Source organism: Pristis pectinata, chromosome 2, assembly GCF_009764475.1.
Source record: "Pristis pectinata isolate sPriPec2 chromosome 2, sPriPec2.1.pri, whole genome shotgun sequence".
Classification (NCBI taxonomy): domain Eukaryota; kingdom Metazoa; phylum Chordata; class Chondrichthyes; order Rhinopristiformes; family Pristidae; genus Pristis; species Pristis pectinata.
In genome coordinates this window covers 76,397,828-76,420,992 of record NC_067406.1, presented here as the reverse complement: position 1 = coordinate 76,420,992, position 23,165 = coordinate 76,397,828, and the positions used below count along the sequence as shown (strand labels likewise).

The 23,165-nt window shown below is 39.5% G+C and overlaps 1 protein-coding gene across 4 annotated transcripts in view; it reads right to left on the bottom strand.

Annotated features, from left to right (window-relative positions):
• Window positions 1–23,165, bottom strand: part of ppargc1a (peroxisome proliferator-activated receptor gamma, coactivator 1 alpha) — a 420,524-nt gene that overhangs the window by 82,337 nt on the left and 315,022 nt on the right. For all 4 annotated transcript variants that reach the window (XM_052009425.1, XM_052009438.1, XM_052009432.1 and 1 more), the window contains exon 2: window positions 22,888–23,067. In XM_052009425.1, coding sequence (XP_051865385.1) covers window positions 22,888–23,067 — 180 coding nt within the window. The remainder of the gene's footprint in view (window positions 1–22,887; window positions 23,068–23,165) is intronic.

Here is a 23,165-nt window from a genome sequence, read left to right as displayed (position 1 = left end):
TGAATGAATGCTACAGGAGAGAGATGCTCTGGAACTACTTTCATCCTCTGATGGTGGGCCCTAGCATGTGTGCTAAAGACAAGGACAAAGAATTCAAACTATGTTCAGTCAGATATACTGAATAAATAATCCGTTTCTTCCTGAGTTTCCCACCATCACAGGAACCAGTCTCCTGCTAATTTGATTTACTGCAAGTGATAGCAAGGAACAGCTGAGAGAGAGCAATGGATGCAGCAATGTCTATCAGACAATATCCCAAATGTGGTACTGAAGATCTGCACTCCAGAACTAACTCTACCTCTTGCTGTTCCAGTACAGCTGTTCAAGCTGTTCCAGTACAGATACAACATTGGCATTGACCCAACAATGTGGAAAATTGCCCAGGCATGTCCTGTTCACAAAAGGCAGGACACATCCAATCTCGCTAATTACTACCCACTTAGTCTACCCTCATTCATCAGCAAAATGATAGAAGCCATCTTCTACAGTACTATCAAGCAGTACTTAAACACCAATAACCTGCTCACTGGTGTTCAGTTCGGATTTCATCAAGACCACTAGACTCCAGATCTCATCTCAACCTTAGTCCAAACATGGTCCAAAGAGCTTAATTCCAGAGGCAAGGTGTGAGTGACCATCCTTGACATCAAGGTGACATTTGACTGAGTGTGGTGTCAAGAAGTTTGGGGCACTTAGAAGAGAAAACACTTCAGTGGCTGGAGTCATACCTCACACAAAAGAAGATGGTTGTTAGAGGTCAATCATCACAGCCACATCACAACACTGCAGGCATTCCTCAAGGCAATGTCCTAGGTCCAGTTATCTTCAGCTGCTTCATCATTGACCTTTCTTCCATCATGAGGTCAGAGATGGGGATATTCACTAATCATCGCACAATGTTCAATTCAGTTTGCAACTCCTCAGCAAATGAAGCAGTCCATGCCTAATATGCAGCCATACCAAGACAACATTCAGATATGAACTGATGAGTAGCAAGCAATATTTGTGCCACAAAAGTGCCAAGCAATGAGTCTGCAACAAGATAAAATCTAACCACCTAACCATGATATTTATTGGCAATGGCATAGCTGAGTCCCCTACAATCAATATCCTAGGAGTTACGATTATCTAGAAACTCAGTTTGACCAGACACATAAATACTGTGGCTAAAAGAGCAAGTCACAGGCTGGATAGCCTCTGGCAAATGACACACCACTTCTTACCTCAAATTTTTGCACTGTCTGTAAGCCACAAGGCAGCAGCATGATGGAATACTCTCCACTTGCCTGGATGAGCACAGCTCCAACTCTCAAGAAGCTTGACACCATCCAAAACAAACCAGTCCGCATGATTGGCACCCCATCCACCATCCTAAACATTCATTCTTTCCACCATCAGTGCACTGAATGTACCATCTACAAAATGCACTGCAGTTACTCATTCAGGCTATTCCAACAGCACCTCCCAGACCCGTGAGCGTTACCAGCAAGATTGGCAAGGAAAGCTGGCACATGGATTTCATTCAGGTTTCTGTCCAAGTCGTACTTCATCCTGCTTTGGAAATATATCACTCATCGTTTATTGTTATCGGTTGCAGATCCTGGAATTCCCTACTCAACAATAGTGTGGAAGTAGCTTCACCAGTCAGTCAAGAAGGTAGCTCACTATTATCTTCTGAAGGACAATAAGTGATAGATATTATATGCTGGCCTTGCCCAATCCTGAAAATATGAGTTTTAAAGTAACATATTTCCCTTCAAGGAGGGGCTCTCAAGGAGATGTTTCCCCTTGGTAGTTCTTTAATTATTCACCACAATTCACTGCAGATTGTGACAAATCTGCTCTGCTGGTATATTTAGTATGCTGCTTCCTCTGTTTATCATGAGTGGTGATCTTGTGTTGTAGCTTTACCAGGCTAGCATATACCTTTTGCTGCTTATGCCATGCTCTTTTGCATCTTCATTGAAACAGGTTTGGTCCCCATCTAGATGGTAATGCAAAAGTGAGAAATCCACTTTCGGTTTACAGAATGTGATATACTATAATTTTGCCGCTGCTGCTGGCCCACATCTCGTGGATGCCTGCCTTCGTGTTGCTACATCCAGTCTGAATCAGTACTATTTAGCCTGGTGATGTGCCACAGAATTTCAGTGGATGGAGTGGTGAATATGGGACTTCATCTCCACAAGAACTTTTCATTCGTCATCCATTAAAATGGTCAAGGGCATCTTCAAAGTCATGATTAAAATGGAGGAGATATGAAATATTTGTTTTCTGTTGTGACTTTGTGGACTTTAATGGGGATACTTATGTTAAGATTAAGCCTAACAGTGTATTTTAATGTTGAAATCTTCAATGTTTCTGGAGTCATTGGGAAGCAACCCATTTGCTTGGAGTTCACCACTTGAGTTCACATTTGTTATCTACTGAAGACATCAGGACCTGTCCTATAATCACGGTGGGATGTTATGAATAAGTGTTGTACTGTAATATAATAAATGTTATGGCTTCAGGAATCCAAGTCACTTGTCTGGCCTGTACCCCACTTATTAGATACACCAGACAAAATGACAACGTAGGAGCCATATTCAGGCAAACAAGAGTGACTCCCATCTCAGAAATCTCTATTTGTGACCCCTTGTATTCTTGCAAGGAATAGATGAAAGTTCTTCCCCCAACCTTAAATACCACCCCCCCCCCCCAAAAAAAAGGCAAAGAAAAACATGTAACAAATCTGCAAGCAGAAAACCTCTGTTGTTTTCTTAGTTTCCAACAGTCTCCTATTAAAGCTGTAACAGTATATTGGTGAAATTCACTTTAACTTCAGTCCCACAGCAGTTAGTAGCCTGAGGAAAGATGCAACATATTTCTTTTTGGGACAAGGCCAGCTATCCAACCAGAGTTAAGATGTTAGTATCCTTAAACACCTGCCACAATAGGTTGATAATAAAAGAGGTGAAACAATCAAATCCTGGATCCCACTGCAAGTGCCCTGTGAATCTCAACCACAAAATGGGAATACTGTTATGCATTACTTTTCACAATGTGCAATAAATTCTAAATTGTTGAAGCAAATTGCTTAGGTGTTCTGACATAAATATGAATAAATTGCAAGGTCTTTTCAAAGAGAAATATCATTTTAGCAGTCTGTGCATATAGGTGGGCTTAAAACAATCAAAAAATACATGATAATGTATGCTAAAGTTTCAATATTTTAGTCAGCATGTTTTGCTACATTTCACCCTTGCCAAAGGTAAAAAATAAGATAAATTAGCACGAGAAAACTAGCTCATATCAGATAACCATTTTCATTTGTAAGGCATATGTAAGTATATGTACAATAATACAATGATGCTGCAAACAGTGAACTTAAAAAAGCAGAACAACTTATCTTTTTCTCTTTTTGAAATAGCAAGATTATCCTTGTTTTTAAGAAAGGTCAATTTGATCTGGTCAATTTACAGCATGCAGGAAAAGCAATACATTTGAACATTTCCTTATAGATTGGACTTGCATTCACTTCAAATGTATAAGACAAGACAGAAATTATTAGATGGCTTTATGGCTAAGCCCATCAGAGTAGATTGGAGGGATACAAAACTCAAAAGGCTCTTAGATGATCTTACTCTCTGGCTAAATATAGCACAAAGAAAAGACCTAACTTGGATATTGCTGGCACATCATGGCATATATAATACGGGATGGAACAAATTTGATGATTTTAGCAACTTAACAATTCCATTACTTTAACATTGCATCTAAATTCCATACACTGGGTTTATAATATCTAATGAAGAATGCTATTTTGAAATGAGTTCCATAGCTGTGAATTTGCAGTGACTTGATTGACAGTGCCAAGACATTTTTAATCACTTTTTCACACTCATTGGAGACAACACTGGCTTGTTGTAAGACAGCTGACCTGATGCCACTGTGTATTTGGATGGTAACCACAGTACACTGTGTCCTCTATGACAGAACTGAAGGCCTTTTATAATTAGATTGACCATTTGTCTCCAGTTTTAGTAAGGATCAAAAATTCATCAAGTCTCCAGCAGGATGATGGCAATTGCCCTTTAGCAGATAAAAGCACTGCCAAATTGCAGTGGATTAGGTAGCACATGCTTCGACTAAGGTGGGCGTGAGCTGAAACCTGAAGCCTCAGGGCTGCCAAATGAAGTGGTAATGAATGTGGTGGAATGTTTGTGTAACATGACTGTGACCTGCACATTTGTAATATCCACATCATGTGCCTGGGAGTGGAAGACAGTGACAGGGAGAGCAGTTAAACATTTAAGTTGACACAACAGCTGTTTCATCCCAATTCAAACACATAAGCAAAGGCACAGTTGAAACAGGATCTAATTAGTTCTGTGCAGAAACACATGGACAATCCGAACAAATGCAACAAATACATTGTTAAAAAAAACATCCTTTATGTCAAACTCTTGAAACAGCAGATTTTGAACCATTTGGTCAATGAAAAGTCTAGTTTGCATTAATGTAGCAATTCATTTGGAATTGGTTGTGATGTAGCCAAATAAAAATATTTATTTTTAACGGTGAGAAGTTTTGATCTAACCTACAATGCAAAGGAGTACATTTGTACCTACGCTCCCCGTATACACCTGCCATCCTGCTTTCTATATTTCACCTGTGTATTTGACATCGGTGCCTGCTAAATTGGCAAAAATCAATGTTCAATCATTTTAGCAGTTAACTTTTTTTTTCAAGTAGCTGTTATTTTGTCAGAGAAACAAATGTAATTTTTCAACAAAAGAAAAATTAAATGTTCTGAAACAGTAGTGCCCACAGGATAAATGCTTCACCAACTTTCTTCTGATTAAAATGAAATACAAGTGTCATAAATCATGAATCACCTGCATCATTGTCATGGCATGTGTAGAATGTTTACTTATGTACTTCAAAGGGACTTGTGCCCCAGTACTGATCATTTGAAAACAAATGGAAAATGGACAAAATTTCAACTAAAAGATGTTCCTTTGACTTCAGAAACAAATACAAAATTCAGAAACAAAAAGTCCTGACCTTAAGTTAGGATTTCTACAGGTTTTATAAGGAATTGGAACATTTGCCTACTCCTTTTAAGTCCAGAAGTACATGTGAGGGCTGGGAATCTAACAACTTAAGTTTCCACAACCACAATTCTCAGTGGGACCTAACATCTCACAATGAAAATGCTTGAGGTTACACCAGACTTGATAGGCTGTCGAATAACGGGGTACACCAAAGTTCTTTCTGAGAGGGATTCAGCAACCCTCACTCAAACCAATTAAGTACACTGTGTTTCTGGCCAGTGGAGGGAGGTGAACACATTTTATAACCATATTGATAAAGGCATCTACTATAGTTTTAACCTAGAAGGACTTTTCCCCATAAACTGTAAACTTTAGCAGGATCAGCAGTAGTGCCCATAAGAAACATAAAAAACATGGGCAGGTGATGCACCTGTGGCGGGGGCAGTGGAAGGTTCCTGGGGTGAGAGCGGGATGGTTGGAGGGGGACGGGCGGGTGGAGGAGTCACGGAGAGACCGGTCCCTGTGAAAGGCAGAAAGGGGTGGGGAGGGGAAGATATGCTTGGTAGTGGGGTCCCGTTGGAGATGGTGGAAGTGGCAGAGAATGATGTGTTGGATACGTAGGCTGGTAGGATGAAATGTGAGGACAAGGGGAACCTATCCCGTTGGGTCTGGGAGGAGTGGGGTGAGAGCAGAGGTGCAGGAAATGGCAGAGATATGGGTGAGAGCTCTCTCAACCACAGTCAGGAAGAAGCTCCAGTTAGAAAGAGACAGGGTGGGACGAGCTGTAATTGAGGTAGTTGTGGGTGTCAGTGGGTTTGCAGAAGATGTCAGTGGATAAGGAATCTCCTGAGATGGAGATGGAAAGATTGAGGAGAGAGAGAGAGGTATCAGAGATAATCCAAGTGAATTGGAGAGCAGCATGAAAATTTGTAGTGCACCCATATCTCTGCCATTTCCTGCACCACTGCTCTCATCCCCACCCCTCCCAGACCCAACAGGGATAGGGTCCCCTTTTGTCCTCACATTTCATCCTACCAGCCTATGTATCCAACATATCATTCTCCGCCACTTCTGCCATCTCCAATGGGACTCCACTACCAAGCATATCTTCCCCTTCTTAACCCTTTCTGCCTTTCGCGGGGACTGGTCTCTCTGTGACTCCCTAGTTCACTCCTTGCCCCCCCACCAACCCATCCCACTCCCACCCCGGGAACTTTCCACTGGCCCCGCCATAGGTGCAACACCTGCCCCTACACCACCTCCATCCAGGGACCCAAACAGTCCTTTCAGGTGAGACACAGATTCACCTGCACCTCCTTTAATATCATCTACTGCATTCAGTGCTCCAAGTGTGGCCTTGTCTAATTGGTGAGACCAAACACAGACTAGGTGACTGTTTTGCAGAACACCTGCGCTCTGTCCATAACCGCGATCTGCATCTCCCCATTACAAGTCACTTCAACTCCCCCTCCCACACTAAAACAGATATGTCAGTCCTCGGCCTCCTCCACTGCCAGGAGAATTCCAAGTACAAACTGGAGGAACAGCACCTCATTTTCCATCTTGGAACATTGCAGCCTAACGGCATGAACATTGAATTCTCCCACTTTAAGTAATCCCCACCCCCCTTCCCTACATCCCCTCCACCATGCTTCTTCTTTCTTCTGTTTCCTAGCCTTTCTCTCTTTTTTCTACCCCACTTTCTTTTTTTTTCTCTCTCCTTACCTTTGACCCATCCCCCAGCGGATCTGTTCTCCTCTCCTCCCCTGCACCTGCCTATCATTATTTCTTACCTGCATCTACCTATTACCTCCTTATGCCCACCCCACCTCCCCTCTTTTGTCCACCTATCACTGCTCTGCTTTTCCCTCCTATATATTGGGCTTCCACTTTTCTTTATCTTCAGTCCTGAAGAAGGGTGCTGACCCGAAACGTTGATCGCCTGCTTTTCTCCACGGGTGCTGCCTGGCCTGCTGAGTTCCTCCAGCATCATCGTGTTTTTCTTCTAGATTCCAGCATCTGCAGTCCTTTGTTTCTCAAATAACCTATTTATCCTGACTATCCTGATCCAGATCTACCAGCATTTAGATAAACAGAGTCTGATTTGGAGGAGTCAGCATGGCTTTGTGTGTGGAAAGTCATGCTTGCTGAACCTGTTTCCTGAAGAGGTAACAAAAAAGGTAGATGAGGGTAGGGCAGTGATGATGTCTATTTGGACTTTAGCAAGGCCTTTGACAAGGTTCCGCATGGTAGGCTGGTCTGGAAGGTTAGGTCCCATGGAATCCAGGGATAGCTAGTTAGGTGAATTCAAAATTGGTTCAGAGCTAGGAAGCAGAGGGTGGTGGTTGAAGGTTGTTTCTTGGAATGGGACCCTTGTTATTCGTTATTTATATAAATGATTTGGATGCGAATGCACAAAGCTTGATCAATAAATTTGTGGATGACATGAAATTAGGAGGTGTTATTGATAGTGAAGAAGATTATCGTAGATTACAGGGGGATCTTGATCAGTTAGGGAAGTGGGCCGAGGAATGGCAAATGGATTTCAATACAGATAAGTGTTAGGTGATGCATTCTGGAGAGTCAAACCAGCGTAGGACTTACACTATGAATGGTAGGGTATTAAGGAGTGTAATGGAAAAGAGGGACCTAGGAGTGCATATTTCATTGAAAGCAGCGTCACAGGTAGACAGGATGATGAAAAAGGCATTTAGCATGCTGGCTTCATCAATCAGGGCATTGAGTATAGGATTTGGGACATTATATTGCAGTTGTATAAGTCATTGGTGAGGCCGCACTTGGAGTACTGTGTGCAGTTTTGGTCACCCGTTATAGGCAAGACGTGGTTAAACTGGAAAGGGTGCAGAAAAGATTTACGAGGATGTTGCCAGGACTAGAGGGCCTAAGTTATAGGGAGGTATTGGCCAGACTAGGTCTTTATTCCTTGGAGTGTAGGAGAATGAGGGATGACCTTATAGAGGTTTATAAAATCATGGGAGGCATAGATAGGTGGATGGTAACAGTATTTTCCCCAGGGTAGGGGAGTCCAAAACTAGGGGACATAGATTTAGGGTGTGAGGGAAAAGATTTAAAAGGGATCTGAGGGGCAACTATTTAGTGCAGAGGGTAGTGACTATATGGAATGAGCTGCTAGAGGAAGTAGTTGAGGCAGGTACAGTAATTATCATTTAAGAATCACTTGGATAGGTACATGGAGGGTTGGAGCTTAGAGGGATATGGGCCGAATGCAGGAAATTGGGACTAGCTGGGTGGGCAATATGGTCAGCATGAACTCGTTGGGCTGAAGGGCCTGTATCCATGCTGTATTGCTCAATGACTCTCTGACTCTATCTGTTTTCTGTTTGTTAACCACCCCCCAATTCAAGTCAATATATTACCTCAACTTTGTGTGATTTGATTTTGGTATGATAATCTTTTATATGTCACTTATTGAATTGTCTCTGGAAATCGAAATACACATCTATTCATTCTACTTTATTCACCTCATTTGTTACATCTTGAAGAACTTTATCAGATTTGTCAAAGACAATTTCCCTTTCATTAAACCATGTTGTCTCTGCTTATTGTCTAATGGTCTTCTAAGCATTCTGCTAATACCTCCTTAATAATAAATTCCAGCATTGGCAGGTTAAGCTAAATGGCCTTTGGATTCTTGCTTTCTGTCCTGCTTCCTAGATTCCCCCTTTCTTGAACATTTGCAGTTTTCAATACTTTGAGACCTGCCCAGAATATAGGGAATTTTAGTTGTTTACAACTAACATATCCATTTACTTTGCAGCCACTTCCTTTAAGATCCTAGGATGCATGTCATCAGATCCTGGGTACTTGCTGGCATTTAGCCCCATTGGTTTGCATAGTATTTTTTTCCTAATAATAGGGATTGTTTAAAGTTCCTCCCTCCCCATAGTCCTTTAATTATCTATTATTATTGGAATGTTTTCAGTGATTCGACAGTGAAAACTGATCCAAAATAATTATTTACAATCTCTGCCATTTCTCCATTTTTCATTATTAATTCCCCAGTCTCATCATCCAAGGTACCAATATTTACTCTAGCCACTACCTTCTTGTTTATATACTTATGGATGCTCTGACTGTCTATTGTAATATTACTTGCTGATTTACTCTCAGATTCTATCTTCTTTATCTAGTCATCCTTTGCTAGTTTCTAAATCTTTCATAATACTCTAGCCTACCACTAATCTTCAACCACTGGTCCCAAATTTATGCATCTCAATATTTATGCCACTATATAAATCACCTTCCTTCACATAAATGTTTACCCTCAACTTCATTTTACATTTACTTCATGTAGTTGTAGTGCTTCTGCACCAGAGGGTTTAAAACTTTGTCCTATGTTCTGCATTGGCAATTGTACTATTTTACATATGATATTAGAAAAGCAGGTACGTGCTGTTACTACAGACATTACCACAAACCTTCTACACCTCTGCAGCATGTGAAACTACTGTTTTACCCTGCATTGCAGAGGTCAAAGCTAACTACATACATGAGCCATGTTATGCTTCCAAGTTCTATTTTTATGTTGAATATATATGAAGCTAAGGCCATTGGTATCTGTGAATTTCATATCAGTATAAACATCTATCAATGTAAAAGAGGCAACAAAACTTCTAATTAAGGTCAGTGTACACACTAATGTCATGTGGAGTGACAGCATCCATTAGATGGTCGTCTCACACTTTGGGCGCTGCAAAATGCATGTTACCATTCTAGCCTGGTGCACAAACTCATTTTAAACATGCCCAGATGATTTATTATAATTTAAAAATAGCAAAAACTAATTTTTGACTCTCCTAATGTGTGTGTACTACATAAAACTAAGGATTAGCCAGTTTGAGAGGATTACACTGAGTGTGCATCCAAGCAGTTATGTGTTGTATTTTCCTGTTATTGAATATTGTTTAAAATCTATTAGTTGTTTTTGTACCATACAGGTACAAGTCTGAAACTACTATCTGTAATACTATGGCAACTTAAGTTAAATAGCTTTTGGAGTAACTACAAAATAATTATTATCCACAAATTGGGATAAAAACATGGCAAACATCCCAACAACCTTGCCATACTTTTTCAAAGTTGAAATAGTATCACAGGATTGTTAAAGTGTTTGTTATTCAGCAGGTAACCACTCAGTGACTCAGCTGAATACAAAAGAAGGGTGGTTATGCTTCATTTATATAGGATATTGATGTTACCACATCTAGAGTAGTCTTCTTATTTAAGGATTTTAAAATGTTGGAAGCAGTTTTGAGACGGTTTACTGGACTAATACTTGAAGAGGATAGGAGAATGTTGCTGGAAAATGGCACTTAGATCAACTATAATCTTAATGAATGATGGAACAGTAGCTTACTCCTGCTCTTGTTTCTTATGTTCTTATTTCAAAATCACAAGAGCATTGTAAACTTAAAGGAGCAATGTCCTGCCATGGGGCTCTCAATGGTAGTCACAACTTCAAGTGACAGGACAGATTCGATAAACTTTTCTTTGGAGAGATGAACAGTCACCATTCCTCTTCAATGGTAATGAAGACAGTGGAAATGGGCACTCAGGGGAATCATCGGAATGGGCGGGCTCTTCTTTTAGTAGAATGTTACATCTCAAATGCCAGAGCCATTGGATTCATCACAAAAGACTATTTGATTGTTAGGGGACATTATTGTAGTATATAAAATTATGAGGGGTATAGATAGGGTAGACTGCAAGAAACGTTTACCCATATCAGAGATACATAAAACTAGAGGACATAGGCTTAGGGTAAGGGGGAAGATATTTAGAGTGTAGTTAGTACCTGGAATGCACTGCCTGAGAGAGTGGTTGAAGCTGGGTCACTGAGTTATTTAAGAAGAATCTAGATGAGCACTTGAATCCCTTAGGCACAGAGGGCTATGGACCAAGTTCTGGGTGATGGGATTAATATGGAAGGGTGCCCACTGGTGATGGTGGATGAGTGGAGCTGACTAACCTGTTTCCGTGTTGTGAGATTCTATGATTAAATCAAGCCACCTTCCTCTTGTTCAGGCTTAATCTTCCACTCAAGGTCCTTATGGTTTCTGAAGTGCAAATGTGCACTTGAATGTCATAGCAGCAATATCAGTCCATTGAAAACACTGCTTTACACCTGGAGAACTATGTGCATGGATTCATCTGGAGTACTATGTCTAATATTGCTTTCTTAACTTAAGGATGAAATGCACGAGAAATAGTTCAGCAGTTTACTGTCTGATATCTAGAATGGGTAGCTTGTCTTATAAAGAAAGTTTGGACAGGCTTGGTTTCCATGGCTGAAGTTTATGAGAGTGAAAGGGAACTTGACTGATTCCCCCCAAAAACCTATGGTGAGTAGAAGGAAATGGCTAGGGAAATAAGAGGCAGCAAAACCACCCCACCATAATTTCCATGGAAAATCTTTCATCATACTAGATCAACTAAGATTCAGCTGCATCAATTAAGAAGACATTCATTTTACTGACACTGCTTCTCCTAAAAGGTCTTAACAGGGTCGATGTGGAGAGGATGCTTCTTCTTATGAGAACTTCTAGAACTAGGAGACAGTCTATAAAAATATGGGTCATCCATTTAAGACAGAGAGGAGAAATTGGTTCTTACAGAGAATGATGAGTTTTGCTTCCACCACTCTTTGAGGAAGAGAATTTCAAAGCCTTTGAGTACTGTTCATTGATGGGTATTAGGAAGTTAAATTCAATCTAGTTGTTTTTGAACATATGGAATTGCCATCACTCTTCTACTTAACACTAATCCTTTTAGATAACTACATCCAGCAAATATCCTGAGGCTGGCTACATAAACACATTACACAAAAATTCATGCTTAATATATTTGCATACACACATATATATTTAGCCCTTTTCATGACCTCAAGATGTCTCAACACACCTTAATACCAATTAATTATTTTTGGTAAAGTATCAATGTTGTAATGTTGTAAAATTGGATTTAGGTAGCCAATATATAGACAGAAAACTCTTACAAACAGCAATGTGAAAATATCTGGATCATATCCTTTTGTTTTGTTGGTTGTATACAGTGCTGTACTATTTCATGATAGAAGACAATAACCAAAGGTTTGCAATATCGAGTGACTCTTATTTGAAGTTTGGTGAAGTATGATTTTATTTGCCTCCTATCGTATGTGTTCACACTATGTGATAGCAGTGTGGAACTCATTTCAATAATTATAGTAAGCTCCTGACATTGGATATTGGATCAAATGGGTTTTGAGTTGAATAAGGGAAAGGAGTGGGAAAATGTACATGTTCTTGGAGGATTTAAACATGGCTTATGTCATTAGCATTGTTTCATCTGAAAGAAACAAATACTCTTGTCCAAATGTCAAAGGTATATGCTGCAGAGCAGTTCCTGCCATTCTCCCTTGGTTGAGGAATTAAAAGGCAGGCATGGTGTTATAGGAAACAGGACAAAGATGGAACCACAATTTAAACAAAAATGGATGAGGGATTCCCTTGAAAACTTATGGTGAGTGGAAGGAAATGGGCAAGGAAAATGAGAGGCAGCACAACCACCCCATCATAATTTCTCAACTCTGGAAAATCTTTCACCACACCAGAACAGCTAAGTTTCAGCCTCATCTACCAATAAGGCATTCATTTTACTGACATTGATTCTCCTCACAATTGTGTTCTTGTGCTTAACTGATTGTCCTTAATGTCTAAGAAGCAACGCAATGCCCTTTGCACTCTGAAGCACAACCTAGAGGTATTCCTTTAATCACATCCTTACATGCAATCATTGCACTAAAGTTTTGAATTAAATCTAATTATCTGTTACATTTTTGTGACATCACAATTATCAAGGGCTACATGCTAAGATCTGAGCTTCACTTCACTTCATAGATGCAATGGATACTTTTCATTATCTGCATGCTTTTCAAGGATGAGAAAAGCTATAACAGGAGAGAATGGTGACAGATAGCACCCCAGGACATGACAGGAATACAATGAGATGACAGTGCCGTCTCTTGGGATACATCAGCACATAAGGCTTCCTGTCAAACTGGTGAAGCAAAGTGCAGGCAAGGCCATGCTGTCTATGCAGCACAGGTAGAGGCTGATCATGGTTCCATCAGTTGCACGAACCTCACACAGCATTCAGCCACTGGATGTACTACTGTTACTCATCACACCAAGGAGAAGGAATAAATCAGGTTCATGAGTTCACATTTCATGTACTGACACCAAGGGCAGCCCTATGGTATGAAGCACGAGGCATCTGTACTCACATATTTTACATAGATAATATAGGAAATGACGTTAAAATAACACAAGGATGTTAAATAACACTCATAAATAACACAAAACCTGTGATATATGGTTAACCCATATTGATCCATGCTGATGTACGTCAAATATTGTATTTCATAGTGACTGCGTGAGAAGTTTTTTCTGTGTTTTGAGTGCTCAATGTTGCTCTTAAGCTGTTTATGCAGGTCCAAACATAAATGGCTGAGTTAACTGATGCTCGAGCAGTGTCCCATAAAGATCACAAAAACCACGGCACTTCTGAACGTACATATTAAGTACTGAAGCAGCTGCATTCAAGGCCCTACAGAAAAGGAGAATGGCTTCCTACTTCTAATGGATCTCAGCATCTTGCTAGCTGAGATGGAGTGCAGGAGCCATGACCTTTGCAAAGTTTATTGGGAGGTTCCTGGAATTTAGATGAAATGCAAGTTACAGAAAGTGACCAATAAGATTGCTGGCAGGACTGAGTTTCTCTGGACTAGGGGCAAAATAGAAAGAAGTTCCTTGACTTTACAAGATACTTTTCTGTCCTCTGACACTTTCAGCTCTACCTTACTTATGCTACTTTGAAACACACACTTTTGTACCACTCATACATCCAGACCTCAATTCACAGAGACAGCTGATCCATCCACCATTGCAGCCATTTCTTCAGAAGTCCTCCTACACTTTTTATTGCCTTAGCCCTTCTCAGAAACCTACAAAGGTCAAAGCATAGAGCGCACACACTGCGACAACAATTGAACTATGATAATTATGTCATAACAGCATTTTGAAATCTACTTATTCTTTTGTCTTCCTCAATAAACTAGCCCACAGCAGATGTGTTTTGGAAGAAACCAAAGGGGAGACAAAGTTAGGTGTGTTAGCAAGTTGTGAGAACCTGCAAAGGGATGTAGATAGGTTAATTGAGTGGGCAAGAAGTTGATAAAAAGAGTGTAACATAGGGAAATGTGAGTTTAACCACTTTGGAAGGAGGGATGAAAAAGCAAATTATTATGCAAATGTTGTGAGACTATAAACTGTTCAAAGTGATTTCGGAGTTGGAGTACATGAAACACAAAGTGTCAGCATGGAGGTACACCATGTCATTTGGAAGGCTGATGGAAAGGTGGCCTTCATTGCAAGGGGTATAGAGTATAAAAGTGGGGATGCTTTGATGCAACTGGACAGGAGCTGGTGGGACTGCACCTGGAGGATTGTGAAGTTTTGGTCTCCATAATTAAATAATACACATATACTGGAGGCAATTCAGGGAAGGTTCACTGGGTTCCAAGAATGAAGGGGTTGAAGACTGAAGAAAAGTTGAGCAGATTGGGCCTATACTCATAGGAGTTTAAAAGAATGAGAGGTGATCTAATTCACACAAATAAAATTCCAAGGGGATAGGCAAGGTGAATGCTGAGAGGATGTATCACCAGTAGCAGTATTTAGAACTGAGAGCATAGTTTCAGATAGATGAGAATGAACTTATGCTCTCTGACGGCCGTGAATCTTTGGAATTTTCTACCTCAGAGTATTTTAAAGGTGGAGTCATTGAGTGTATTCAAACCAAAGATGAACAGATATTTAAACTACAAGGAGTTAAGGGGTATCAGGAGAGAGTGGGGAAGTATTGTTGAGATCAAGCTTGGATCAGTCATGGTCTTATTGAATGGTGGAACAGGCTTGAGGAGCCAATAGGACTATATCTGCTCCTTTTTCTATTGTTCTTATGGATCCCACCAGATGCAATGGTTTATCTGGAGGAGATTATTCTTTTCCACTTGACTTGGGTATTCAATTTATACAAACTGCAACTCTTTCAATGGCAAGCTCATTTAAAACTGGTTGATATTTGGACATTATTATAATAATAATTGACACATTCTGAAATGGTGCAAACATGTCTTCATCCAAGGCTAATCCAGAAGTGAACTGAATCATTGTCATACAGTCAGAGAGTCATTCAGCACAGAAACAATCCCTTTGGCTCACCATGTCCATGCCACCCATTGCACTGATCTACACTAATCCTATTTATCTGCATTAGGTCCATAATCTGCCTCCAACACCTCTTCAGGCAGCGCATTTCAGACTCCAAGCACCTCAGTGTGAAAAAAATTCCCTTTCAGGTCCCCTCAAAACCTTGTACCTCTCACCTTAAACCCACGCACTCTTGCCTTAGATATCCCACCATGGGAAAAAGATTTTTACTATCCATACTATCTATTCCCCTCATAATTTGATATACCTCTATCAGGTCACCCTTCAGCCTCCTTCATTCCATGGAAAACAAACCCAGCTTATCCAGTCTCTCCTTATAACTGTAATGCTCCAATCCAGGCAACATCCTGGTGAATCTTCTCTGTAGCCTCTCCAGTGCAATCATATCCTTTCCATAGTGTGGTGACCAGACCTGCACACCATACTCTAGGTGTGGCCTAACCATGTTTTATAAGTTGTAACATGACATTCTAGCTCTTATATTCTATGCCAAGGTTGTTGAAGTATCCCATATACCTACTTCACCACCTTATCCACCTGTGCTGCCACTTTCAGGGACCTATGGACTTATTCCTCAAGGTCACTCTGCTCATCAACACCCTAATACCCTACCATTTACTGTGTATGTCCTACCCTTGTTTGCCTTCTTAAAATGCATCATCTTGCATTTATCAGAATTACTGATAACTGAACCAACGGGTGCCAGGTTTGGCTCACTAAATTACATTTTAATAGTGGGTTGCCAGCAGTTTGAGTATTCACATACGTAAAGTGGGACTGCTGGTCACAGTTTAGCATGTTGTGGAGAATATAAAATAATCTTCTGGATATGGTTAATGGTATTGAAGAAGTACACAAGCAACGCTTTGCAGGCTGAGATTTCTAGAGCATTGAAAATTGAGTAAGGTTGCAGCGACCTGTCATGCTGCAGCAGGACTTTTGCCTGGTTTGTTATATGTTACTAGTAATGGCTAACGTTAGTAACTCCTTCCCAATCCTGGACCAGCCTATATTGACCCTATTAAGATAAAAAATTCAAGGCAGTTGAGGTCCTGAGTACAGCATGGTCAGTTTCTGAGTTGGACTGCAGCATAAGGCATATCTCAGTGACAGATTATTTGTAAAGTAAAGCTATCACAAGCACTTTGCTGGATAACTGGACATTTTTACACTCTTGCCTGCATAATCCACTGTAAGTGCACCAGGAGATGGATGTAACCCATTGTTAAGGCTTCATGACAAGTTGCCAACCTGCCATCAAAGGAGAACCCAGTAGCCTCCAGTTTGAAATTGACTAGTGAGGGGTAAATAATAGATACCCAGTAAATGGTCAAAGGCAGATCACTAGAAGTTGACACTGGCATAAAACAAAATAAAAAGAAAACCAAATCAGAAGGAAAATGCGTAGAAATCCAATGAGAAAAGCTTCTGGGTTATTTATATTCATCTTTACCTTTTCTCATGCATAGCACATTTTAGGCATATGAAACGCAGGACCTGTTTTTTAAATGAAGCAATGAAAGGTCCAGCAGAGCTAAGAGGAAGTGTGGCACATGAGGTCATCACATTGAGCTCTCTCATTTGAGCTGAGCAAAAACAAATGGAGTCTTCCCAGCTTGACAGAAATATCACCGAGAGCTCAACTAGCTGCACTTCCAGGGTTTCAGAAATCCCATCTATTTTCTACTACCTGCTGCCTAATTTATTCCACTACAATGCAAAGCCAAGAATAGAGAATCAAATTAACAAGTAATCACTTATACGTTAAGCCAGTGTGCCTGGTTTGTTCCTGCAGTGAGCAGTAATTTTATGCATGCACCACACAATCCTAGTTTACCCTAGTTGGTTGCTTGTTGGTGAGGTGTGTTTCAATTCAAAACATACTCCAGGATTTACTCAATGCCATATCCTTTATCTAGGGACTTGTGCATCTGTAACTGCCTTTTGGATGAAGTTTTATGTTAAGGTCCTGTCTATACTTCTTGCTGATATCTGTAAAGCAGTGCCACCAGAAAGACGAAGTGTTCACCTATCACCAAGCCCTACTTTCATTAGTGGGATTTATTACTCCTACATCTTAGTTTGCAATTCACACAGCCCTCTTTACCTGTGGTTATCATTAGCAATGCTGAATAGTAATGGGGGTTGGGGAAGATTAGGAAAGCAGATGTTAGGATGTCCTGCTGGAACTTCTCCTGGGCATGATAAAGATTTCAATTCTCAAGAGATCACCAAGGAACGGCTGCCTCAATTACTTGCTTTTCTAAACCAAATGATCTGCCTGAGTGATTTTGGAGTGACTTCACACAGTTTGAAGTGGTTTGCTCAAAGCTTTTCATGACCAGTGGGCATGACTAGGACACAATCTGTTTCATAAACAATGAGAACAAAACTATCATTTCAATTTAATGCAAATGTACAGCCTTGGTTGCTGGGTCACTTTCTCCATTGCATGCATCCTCTTTCTGGGGAAGGGGAGCAGTGGTAGGAATATTTTGTTCTGATGGCACTGGGCTCATGCCCAATGTTATTCTGCTGACCCAAGCAAAACAGAACATAACTAAAGACACTTCAAAGCAATTCATTTATTGTTAGGTCTTTAAGCTTCTAAGTGATATACTTTCCAAGAATATTGCTCCACATGTGGCCTTTTCACCATGGTTGGAAGATAATAATGGATAGGGAACAATTGATATGTTTGTATACAAAGGTAACAACCTTGTTTTTCTAAATTGTTTTCTTAAAACAGAAAATTGAACAAGTAGCTGGAGCTCACGTGGTTAAACATATTGATTTAAATTGAACAACTAATGTCATGTAATATTACTAAGAAGCTGCATGCAACAAAAATAGGTATTATACATATTTCTTTTAAAGAAAATTTGGAGATTTGTCTTCTACATAATTTTAGAACAAAATTTGTAACAGAATTTGTTATATTTCATCTTAAATTATGCACCTCTTTTAAAGCTTTTGCAGATTTGATTTTTTAAATAATATTGAAACAGAAATTTGTGGCAGACTTTGTCAATCTATTTCAAGCAAAGAATGGTTTCTGCATTGTGTTATTCGACCATATGACTCATGCTGCAGTGTACTCTACCATATGATTCATACTGCAGTGACATTGTGCTTTATTTCACAGTACCTAAGAAAAGTAGTACACTTTGTGTATGGAAAGTTTGAATTTTACAATTTTAAACATTGAAAAAAGACCCCTAAAGGCTTACTTGGTAAAATTGTTTTTTTATCTTTTCACTGATGAATTTTCTTGTCAATAATAAACATCAACCACCCAAAATGTATACTTTCATTCACTTTGCTTTGAGAATGGTGTGCATGGCTTTCGAAATGTGCATCTAGACTACTAACCAATCCCACTTGGGATGTGTTGGTCAGTGGAATGATGGTGATGATATGATAGACAATGCTACTTTTAATAAGGCAATGTGATGTTGAATGTGCACATGGAGTTATCTTAACCAATTTCAATGCTGTTGCATATTACACAGACTAAAAGTTGACAATTCTCTTGAATGATTTTTTTACATAACTGGAAATAATTGATTTTACTGAAAGATTACCAATAACTGAAAAACGTCCTGAGCAGAGCCAAAAATAGAAAATGAAAAAATTGAATTCCTTACAATTGGTATATATATGATCTAATAACTTCTTTAAAAAATAACCCTTTGCAATTATTTCAAAGTTTTACATTATTTCATGTTTTCCATATAGCCCTGTATTTCATTTGAATCTTAACTATATCATTTAGAAACTTAACCTTCTTGATTTTGGTTTATATTTTCCAGCACTTTTAATTCTATGACCCTCCATGTAAAGCACTGTAACATGAACTGAACTTACCAAATTTTCTAGGTTCCTCTATGCAAGGATGCAAACTTCCATAGATAAAATCATGTATTTACCAGAGGTAAGACACCCATAATGCGACGTATCAGCTTACTATGCAACTCCATTGTATAGCTCAGACTGTACATCAGATTATGAGTCAAATTTATATGTGCCACTCAAAGATTTTAACCAATTTATAATCATTTCTAACATACCAAAGTTACCAAGCAACAAACAACCTTGCAACAACCTTTTATTAATCATGTAACAGTTTTCAATAGAATTCAGCTATTATGCTTACTGACATAACTAAGACAGCTCTAAGTTCAGTAATGCACCTAGACTGACAGCATACACAGTTAATTTTGCATATATTAATTTAAATGGAAATCTTTAAGGAAATAAAGGCAGCAATCTGATATTATTCAGGTTAGCTGTAGGAACCATTTATGCATCCAACTGAATATTTTCCTGTTAACTGTCTAATTCCTTAAAACTTATATACTAGCTGTTCATTATTTGTTAATTACAGAGCATCCTTTTATATGCAGACTTAGAAGATGCGTATCCAGGAGTTTTGGAACACTGTGTGCAAAACATTTTCTCTTGAAGGCTCTGAATCTTGCTGTAGAATGGCCCACAGGTCCTGGCAGCTTTTCAGAGCTTAGACAAAAGGCCTAGTCTGCACTGTGATTAGTCAGTGAATATCACTCGACAGCCCTACTGTGAATGGATCACATATAAATCTAATCCCTTCCTTGTGTGACAAATAGAGATGCAATATATGTGCACGTGTGACACACAGATAAAATCCAACAGAGGTTTCTGAAGTGAGGGGAAGTGACAACTCAGATAAATTTTTACCTCCACAATCTGGGAAACCCAGAGCAATAAAAGTAGCTCAAATGCAACCACAGTTTGAAATGCAGACCAGATAGGAACTGAAAGAACATCCACAGATAAATTGGCTTATCATACTTAGCAGGACAATCTGATATTCTGGAACATTATACACTTAAAACTCTTGCAATGGGGTAAATGTTTATGTGATGAAATGACCAAAATGATCTGTCTGCTTGACGCTCGTGTTTGGCTTGAAGCATTTGCATTGTTGACAAGCTGGTGTAATGGGTGGATAGGTGTGAGATGAAACTGAATGTGAAAAAAATGTGAAATTTTACACTGTAGGAGGCAAAATAGATAAGGGGACAATTGAAAATGGGTATAAAATCTATTACTATCCTTCTCACAGTTATTACGCTCCCTCTAGGTCTATCACTGTGCTCCTCACTGTTACCATCCACCTCCTTAAAATTATTTCTGTCTTCCTTGCAGTTACTATCCTCCTCCTTGAAGTCAAGTTCATTATACCTTTGAGTTTTGTGTCATCTGCAGTCTTGACATTTGTGCCTCATATACCCAAGTACAAGTTTTGGCTTGGTCAGGTGTTATGGCCCAGCTAGCTGTCAATGTCATTTTTCAGCACGTTTGCAATGCTGCTCTCACCCATGTGATGGAATTACATAGTGGAATGGCCTACTAACAACAAACCTTGGAATGGGGGAGCAGCACAAGGTAAATCTGCATTTCCTTCAGTAGTAAGCATGGGCATTTTGCCACTAGCCTCATACTTTGGACCAAGAACAACTCCAGGACAAATTCTGCCCAAAGGTCTTTCAACAACGGATGGTGTCTAGATACTGATAGGTTAGGACTGCCCAACCAAATAGAGACTGATGATCACAATGGGTCAGAGCAAATTCTCAAAGTGAAACTGCAAAAAGTATTTCAATTTTTTTTTAAAAGCTTGAGAAGCCTGGAGCTGTACTTTTCAGGGTGACTGTATAATGCATTACAATAACAGATCATGCTTTGAGTAGGCCAATGAGTCTCCATCTATTTCTGGAGGCATTTGAGCCACCTTTTTCAAAGCCTTACTAAAATGGCAAGTTCCCAGCTATTGGCAGTAACAGAGTAGTAAATACTTCCTTGACATTTTCATTGTTCCAACACCCAATTCCCATCTAACGGGAAGAGATAAGTGGGAGCATTTGTAGGTGAAAATCTGCCTACACGTTGTTATTAGGAAATAACGGGACGGATCAAGCTGGCCCAGAACCCTAAGGCCATACTTACCTGAGCGAGACATGGCGAGTCCTGTAACATGGTCTGGTCAATAACATGGCATTGGGAGATGTGGTTCAGAGGCCCTGCCTCAAAAGCCATGCACAGCAGGCAAATCTGGGGCTGAGATTTTGACAGGTATAATGTTTGCAAAAGAGTTTAATAATCTTTTTAAGTACCTGATATTCAAAGACATTTAAATACTGTTAAAATTGAAATAAATAACTTAAAAACTAAAATAAAACTAGAAAAGAATATTAATTAAAACATAAAAAAGATAAATAATTCATAACATTAAAATAAAATGAAGTAATTTTTTAAAAAGTAACATAACTTATCCTTACCATCCTAAACCTCCACCCTACAATTCCCATTGAAATTATTGGGGTCTCAGATCCTGCATTAGGTTTGACCTGTGCTCACTCTGAATGACGCTTCCTCACTGTGAAACTGGGGAATCCCAGTGGGATTGGACACTGCAGTCAGACTCATGGAAAATCCAGAGTACAGCCTTCTGAATCAATCAGTAATATCCAGACTTCTGCCTTCCTCAATGCATGTGTACCAGTCCAGGTCTTAGGTTTCAATGAGTGCATACTGGTGATTCTAATGGAAACTGCTGGCGTAGCACACAAAATCTGCCCATAATTTTTATGTATTTAAATGAGAAAATGTCACGAGTAAGACCAGGCTGAAAAATAGCTTCAATGTGTCACTGTGACCATAATACATTTTGAATTAATTTATTTTTCATTTAGGATCAACATTTGCAACCTTTGTTCATAGAGTCATTGTCATAGACTCCCATACAGCACGAAAATAGGCCCTTTGGTCCACCAAGTCCGTGCCAACCATTGAGCACCCTTTCACCCTAATTCTATATCATTCTCCCCATATTCTCATTAACCCCCCTTCAAATTCCTCACCTACACAATAGGGGTAATATACAGTGGTCAATTAACCTATCAACCTGCACACTTTGGCTCGTGGGAGGAAACCAGAGAAGCCGGAAGAAACCCATGTGTTACAAGAAAATACACAAACTCCACAAAGACATCACCAAAGATCAGGATCAGATCTGGGTTGCTGGTGCTGTGAGGCAGTAGCTCTACCGGCTGCACCACTGTGTACCCATCATTTTTTAACTTAATTTTAATTAATTAATATATTTCAAAACCAAAATATACAGTAAGTGCTGTTGAAAGACAATTTATAATCCACTTGCGTAATTAATCATAATTGCAACATATACTTCATGAATTATCAGGTCAGCTCATTCTTGAGTTATGGATCACTTTGCTTTCATATCCTCTATCCTTTCTCAACAATCCATGCCAAATTATTAAAATTGAAATTGTATCTGATTTGTTTCAAACTGAATATTTCAGGGCATGGTATTTAGTGGGTTTTGAAAGTCATTCTGATATTTAAACATTTTCTTTTGCTAGTCTTTTGAGCAATATCTTGTTTAGGAAGTAACATGCACTCACCAGATTGTTGTTAGGTTTAAAAAGCCAAACCTTTGATTTTTGATGTATGGTACTTCAGCTGCTTACCTCAAAGAGATCAGAAGATTCAGAGCCATACTGATTGGAGATTATTTCTGATTGGTCACTGTACCACTTGAGTCCACCCAGGAAGTTCTCTGTGTCCAAGTCATTCACATCAAGCTCAGAAAGGTCAAGTTCAGGGAGATCTGAACACAGAGGCTGGTCTTCACCAACTAAGGCAGCACACTATAGAGAAAACAGAACACACTTTAAGATATTTCATTTTACTGAGAAACATTGCACAATTAGTTCACTATAACATCACCAAGGATTTTCAGTATCTT